The 7,571-nt window shown below is 37.6% G+C and overlaps 1 protein-coding gene across 1 annotated transcript in view; it reads right to left on the bottom strand.

The window, feature by feature from the left end:
* Positions 1-2,924: 2,924 nt before the first annotated feature.
* YTHDF2 (YTH N6-methyladenosine RNA binding protein F2) overlaps positions 2,925-7,571 on the bottom strand; it is a 32,916-nt gene continuing 28,269 nt past the window's right edge. The window contains exon 5 of the mRNA XM_059916888.1: positions 2,925-5,591. Coding sequence (XP_059772871.1) covers positions 5,568-5,591 — 24 coding nt within the window. The 3' untranslated portion in view covers positions 2,925-5,567. The remainder of the gene's footprint in view (positions 5,592-7,571) is intronic.

Genomic DNA, 7,571 nt, shown 5'->3' with positions numbered 1-7,571 from the left:
ACACACATGCTATATACTATATACTGAATTTACATGTATCATAAAGCAATTTTTTAAAAGGTTTAGAAGGATAGATAGCAAAGTGTTATACCAAGATATATATATTTTTTTATTCTATATGTAACCATCTGGACTGGTTGTTTTGTTTTAATTAGAAAAGCACTAGTAGTTAAAATGAATTTAAATCCCTGCAAAAATCATACATCAAGTGGCTTCAGAGGTCATTTCCTCTTTCCAATGAGGAAGTATGTGCACAGAGTAATTCCCTGACTTGCCCAATCAGACATCTCAATGATGGAGCAGAGTACCTAGGAGTGAGAGCGGAAACTGCAAAGGAAGATAAAGAGGCAAGGAGCTCGTGGTTTCCACTGAGTAAGAAAAAGCTAGGAAGGAAGATCCAATATTGAAATAGCAATCTGCTGGGTAGATGCCCCTCTTCTCTTCCTACCCTGTGTGTATTTCCCCAACTCTACACCGTATTATAGTGTAATCCTTAAACTAAATTCTGAGGACAAGAATATTATTCCTTTCCCTTTCCCCCAGTGCCCAATAGCACCAACAGGGGCTCACAAAATACAGACTGAATGAATAGATGGGAAAAGCAGATGAATACACTAACACGAAAAACTGGACAAAGCAGCAAAATTGGGAGTTTCTTCAGGGAGCTTCCCCTTAAAAGGCAACTCCAAAGTAACTTTCTTTTTTGAGCACGTGAACGTTGCCTATGGCCAGCAGGTGGGGCCACAGTAACAGTTTTACAAACTTCAGCCAGCCACGCGGTCGATCATTATTTTAAAAGGTAGAAGAAAGCAACAAGCCATGCATGGCACTAATGTCATCTTTGCCCTGCGAGCAGGATAGCGTGAAATTCCAGTTCCCCGTCCCTTAGGAGACCTAGCTCACCTATGAAGGTAAAGGGTTTGGCACTGAGAGGCTTTTGCGCACGTGCAAAGGCAATGGCGACACCGTCTTAAACCCACATTTCTCACGGTAAAATAGGGCAGGGGAAAAGCACACAAAATGAATGGGTATGCTGAGCGGCCCCCCAGGCTGCAGAGGGCTAGAGCTGGCGGGGTCGCGGGAGTATGGAATCAGGGTAGCAGGACAGAGGTTTGCCTCCCTGCGGGTCACGATGCAGTGGCCACTATGCATGGCCGCCGACGTGCTCGCGCCGTCCAGTCACCATCACGTCCAGTCACCGAGCCCAGCGGCTGGACGGAGCAGGGCAGGCGGGGCTGCCCTAAACTCTACAGTAGGCGGGGCTACAGAGCCAGACCAGGAAACCTGGAAGCAGGTTTGTGGTACCTTCTCCAACCCACTTAGTCTCCCTATGGATGGCTTACCCCACAGCCATGTCAGCTTTCCACGTGCAAAAAACCCTGCAGTTCAAAGAGTTTCAAAGAATGGCTTCTCAGGGATTAGGAGTTCCACCAGCTGCCCAGACACCACTAGCAGTGAGTGATACAATCGTAAGTAGCAATACTACCCAAGGCAAAAAACAAAAATGATTGTAAACTGGCTTTATCATATCTGAATCCTAGGGACACTTTTACTCTTTCATTTTCGGAGGGAAGGGTCCTACATTCATGACACAAGATTACTTTTCCAAAAAAAAATGTTTTTCAAATAAAAGCGGCAATATTCAAGTGCTATCTGCTCCCTCCTGAAAAACAGAAAACTTCAGTATATGACCATTTATTTTTTTCACAGGTAGAAAAAGCTCTGAACCCCTAAAACAGTTTAGATGGGTTGGAAACCAGGACTTCCCAACATTTTCGGTCTCTATTTACAAGGCTAAAGATAGAAATTACGGAAGGGTGCAAACCAACCTACAATCATTGGACCTCACTCTAGGTGAAGTATTATGCCAGGTGAAAAGCCCTCTCCACAACTTGAGAAGACTGGTATAAAAGCTCTACAAAAGTGGAGGAAGAGATGAAGTGGTTAGGTGTTTTGATTAGGCTAAATAATTCTTCACCTACAGGAGTAATAAAAACTCCACTTTAATAATCTGTTGCAATTTAAAATGCTGCTTTAAAAAAAAAAAATCAACGATTGGTCTCTAAATATTCTCCAATAAAAGGAACCTTTGTTCCTTTGGAAAAATGGGGCTGGTGCACTGAAAATACAAGACTAGCCAAGAACATCTTATAGAAGGGCTCCAAAAAACATTGGGGGCATGTCAAAAAGACACAGGAGCCAACTTAAAGGAGGTCCCAATGGCCAAAGCTGGGACAATGTGAGCAAGAAATTAAATGATAGCATTGACCTATGAAATAAAATACTGAGTCCATACTGGTATCACTGAATAAATAAAATGGGGAGAAGGGACAGCTCCTCCTTACAGCAGAATTCTAACTAGTATCAATGTAGAAGAAATAATAGACATAATGAATTAACATCAGGCAAACGCCACAGCAGTACCTGTTCCGGGGAATAACAATTCAAAGACGTCAAAATTAGTGAACCAAAGATTGATAGTTTAAAATTATATCCCTCCACAAGTTACTTATTCATTACAAAGGGAAACAATAACTTTACAGTGGAGAAATACAGCAAATACTACCTTAACGTGATCAAAGTTAACATCACCAGTAATAATACATATGGACATCATGTACCCCGATATAATGCACTAAGAAGGGCATATGATTTTTGCAGTATTCTTACAAAAAAATAATTTCAATCTAATAGTGAGAAAGTATTAGACAAATTCAACTCGAGGGGCACTCCATAAACAACTGGTCAGTACTCTCCATCCAAAAGTGTCAAAATCATAAAAGATGAAGACTGAAGAACTTGCAGTCTACAGACTAGAGACAACTAACCATACTGTGGGATCCTGGAATGGATGCTGAGCTAGAAAAGAGACATGCCTTGAACAACCGGCACAATCCAAATATGGTCTATAGACTAGTTAATAGTACTGTATCAATATTTACTGTTTTTGAAAACCATTCCATGGTATGTAAAATGTTAACATTTGGCGGGGGGGAAGCTGAGTGAAGGGTGTATGAGAACTCTTCACACCATTTCTGCAAAATAAGTTTTTTTTTTAAATGGAACATGTTGGGGGAAGGTAGCCAATCAAGTGTAACTAAGATTAAATCCAGTGAATATGAGACTTATACATTTTGTTGATATTAAAGGTTTAAAAAATGCTTTGAATTTAACACTGATGGCACGTTGTGAGATTGTTCAGTTTCCCCTCATATTCAATAAAGGAGAACAGTAAACAAGCATGGCTACCCAAAGTCTTACATTCACAAATGACAGAACAAAGCATTAAGGGCAAATAGTCAAAAGTCAGCAATTTCCACGGGCAAAGTTGCTGTTAGCAAATAAGAAAACTAGTTGAGTTGCATTTTGGGATCTTCACCAAACCAACTTCTGGACCAACTCTTTAAGAGTGAATATAATCTAATTTTTTATACTACATTACAAGGCCAATATGGTTTTTTAAAAAATACACAAATTCAACACCCTGCCTCCCTCAACACTCACTCAGGGACAGCTGGGTGAGCAGCCTTGTTAAGGGCTCCAAATTCCTTTCAGCTTGTCCTCAAAGCCATACCAGTATTTTCTATGTGATGTAAAAATAAAGACTGGGAAGGACTGGCTTAAATACTGAGGCACTAACATTTCAAACTGCAAAAAACATATTGAATAATCTCATATCCAACTTGAATACAAGGTAGGAAAATCTAGGTAAAACTAATTTTGAATTTGCTTTTCTCCAGATATTTTTTCTCTTTCAAAGGTGAAATACTAAACCTCCATTAAGCCCATGGGAGTCCTGTAGAAGTCACAGAAGTTTCAGCTAAAATTGAAAGCAATAAATGCTACATTTCCAATTCAAAATTGGGCATCTTCAAACCGATGAAAGCACAAAGGACTCCCCAGTTTGGGGGGAATCTACTTCAAAAAGCTTAGCAAATAGGAATATCTAGGTATATTGTGCGGTGCCTCAGATAGGCAGAGAAAAGTTCTCAACTCAAAGTGTCAACAATAATGCTAATTACAAAATCAACATTTATTAATTTTATCGCACCCTTGATTTAGTAGCCTGGGCTGTGTAGAATAGGATGAATAAGTAATCTGTGGGCAAAACAGGGTCCAACAGTATTATAATCCATTTTCAGAACCCTTTCTTACTACAGAAGTTTTTACACATTTAACTAAATCTCCAAAATTGGGACATCTTAAGGGCTAAAAATCTTTAAGGCAGAGAAGCTCCAAACCTTAGGAAATAAACAAGGATGAATCAATTACCATTATGGTTATATGGTTCACAAAGATTCAAGCCCATTGGAATTTCTTATTCTTGGACCACATGGAATCCTGCCTAAATAAGTCATATTTCAGATTAAACACTTAAAACCTTGATACTGGGCTCTACCTACTCTGCACGTAAGATATGTGGCCAGGTTTCCTCAAGCTTATTAGCACAGTGCCTGGCACCTAATAAGCACTCACGATCAAATATTTGTTGAACAATTTAGCATAGCAGTGGCTCTACCTTCTCAGGGAAATATCCAGAAATAAAGCATTATGAATATTGGCCCACCTTCCTTTGCAGAGGTCATGGTTATCCAACCCTGGGTACAAAAGCAAGCCTGAACTATTCCATCTCAGTGAACTTTCTAAAAATGGTTGCTGTCTCAGCTCTTTAAACTCCTTATACTCCAAAGCTTTCATAAAATATAGCAGATTCAAATAATACTAATAAATGGTACTAGAAGTGATGCTCAACAGGATCTCATGTTTATTGAGAAGTGATTAATGGTAAAAAGAAAGGCAATGCCCTTTCCTCATTGGCTGAACAAGAAACTGAAGAAACATTCACTACACGTTTTACAATATTTTTCTCTTCCAAAATGCATTTCTGTAAACAAGTTTTTACCACTGTTCTTAGCTTTGAAATCAAATTAATCCTGACTTAATCAGTATAATGTACAAGAACAGAACATTTCTTAGGACTCCTAGTATTTTACTTTGAATAACAAAGGGTCAGAGAAAATGAACCACCCTTAAAGACACAACCTTGGGTAACACTGTTAAATTCTCCAAGACAAAAATTCTTCATAAAAATGTTCTTCCAGTTCGGAAGGGAAAAAACAAATTCCCACTTTCTGGGGTGGATGCCCAAAACCTTCAAAACTCAAGTGTTCTCCAAGTGCAAATGTCAAAATGGGGGGAGGAAAGGGTTTAAAAATTAGAGAAAACTGTATGCACTTACGGACTTTAAAATCCGAAAAACATAGTAAAAAGACAAAAAAACAAAGCATTATGCTCTGAAATCACAACCAAAGCCAAAATAAAAGGGACATTTTTCACCTAAACTACCTAGAGGGATTTTTTGTTTAGTTTTTTCTTTTTCTTTTTTTTTTCATTTTCCAGTTAAGTCCTATGTCTTTTGTGAAATTCCAATACTTAAACTGCAAGTCTGCAATCGTCTCTGAAGTCAATGAAATTAAGAAAAAAGTCCTAATTCTCTTGAAGGTCAATTTTTTTCCTCTTAGGATATGCAGATGCAACCGTTGCTGCAGTCTGTGCAGAACTGCCTCTTATTTCCCACGACCTTGACGTTCCTATAAGTTAAAAAAAAATTGAAATGGTTAGTTAAAACTTATCTGAACATGTTTAAGAATTAAAACTTCATAGAATAACTCAACAGAAATTTAATTATTTGTGCTAAATAGAATATTCCCCACAAATAAAAACTGACTTTTACTTCTTATATTTTAAACCAAAGTACTCGCACTCAAGCACCCCAATTAATATAAAATTATTTTTCTTTGACTTTAAAATTCTTAATTGACTAAACACATTTGTTTTCCTATTATAGTTGGTTTAGGCTAATATGTGTCAGTCCCCCAAAATATGGGCCTAAGTAACTCAAATCTATCAATGGCCTGCAGCAGGGAAGCAGCATAAGCCCTAACAGTACTAGAGTCATCCCATATTAGTCCCAAGGCCTTAAACATATTCACAGGCCTTAATTTCCTTTTTTTTAAATGAAGTGAGGATATGTCTCTGGGCTGTGGGAGAATTAATGAGTCGACATATAGAAAGCTCTCAGTCCACAGCAGGCAAGAAAATCATTCTTTTCCCCAAGGGAGAGTTTAAAACCCACTCAGAAGTGGATTTTGAAAACTGAATGCAATACTTACATTTTCCCTGAAATAGATCTAAATGCTCCTTCCTTATTAAGAATCATTGTTTATGAGCCTTTCCTAAATGTACCCTAAACAGCATTCCATTTCACACACTACCTCACTTATTAGGATTTTTAAAAATATGACTCAATCCACATGCCTTTTAAAAGCAAAACCAAAAACAAAAAAAGCAAAAGCATTAATTGGTTAGGAGCAAGCACACAGACCTGAACTTAGACTCGATTCATCAAGCTACATGAGTAGAGTCATTTGCTCCCATTCACCTTATGGTAACTATGGTTCTGAAGTTAAACATGATTCCTATTAAAAAAGAACAGCAACTACTACTTATGGGCTTCCATCTTGCAGGCACTGTACATAATGATCTTCATAACCACCCTACAAGGACTATACTATTCCTGCTTTAGAGATAAGAAAACTAAAGCTCAAAAAAGTTACCTGACCAAGGTTACCTAAGAACCAAGATTCAAACCCATGGCTATATGGCTCTTTACCTACACCATGTCATTACAAATATTTACGTAAAAGTCAACAAAGTTAAGTGAGGCTTTGTGATGAACTGACTACTACCACTAAACTCCATGGATATAAAAACAGTAAATTATTCAGAAGGAACAGTTATCTTTTTGTGATGTCCCACTTCACATATCTGGAATTCAGAGATAAACTCACCAACATACAAGGATCTGGGATATTTTCAAAATAAGTCATTTTGAAATTTCAACCTTTATAAAATTAATTTAATAAAACAATTCACCCACACACTGTTTCTGGAAATCAAACTCAATTCAAGAATATGAAAAAGAAATTCAATCCAACATAAAAGGGACCTCAAAAGTTTTGATGTTCCTGGGCTGCAGTACTGACCCTCCTCCCTTTCTATAACTCTCCCAAAGTTTTGATAATGAATATATTGTTTATAATAGGAAAACCACAACTAAAAAAAAAACCAAAAACCCTCTGGCATGGACCAAAATGAAACTTTCAAAAGCACCTAGATTCTCATATCTTTTTTTTTTTAATTGAAGTATAGTTGATTTACAATGTTGTGTTAGTTTCAGGTATACAGCAAAGTGATTCAGTTATACATACATATACATATTCTTTTTCAGATTCCTTTCCGTTACAGGTTATTACAAGATACTGAATATACAGTTCCCCCTGTGCTGTGATAGGAGTAGGTTCTCCTATCAATCATAAACTCATCTACCTCGTTCAGTCTTTCTTAATTTGGATGGATACTATTTATCTAACCTCTCTTCTACTGCTAATCATCTACATTAGTTTCAGGAAATATGGACTCTTTTCTTCGTGTTTCTTGATTAAATCTCATTCCTATGCTTTTAAAAGCCAAGAATGCCTGGCCTTCTGGCCCTGGGGTACAGTTCAAAA

The sequence above is a fragment of the Balaenoptera ricei genome, chromosome 1, assembly GCF_028023285.1.
Source record: "Balaenoptera ricei isolate mBalRic1 chromosome 1, mBalRic1.hap2, whole genome shotgun sequence".
NCBI lineage: Eukaryota > Metazoa > Chordata > Mammalia > Artiodactyla > Balaenopteridae > Balaenoptera > Balaenoptera ricei.
This window is presented reverse-complemented; position numbering and strand designations above follow the sequence as displayed.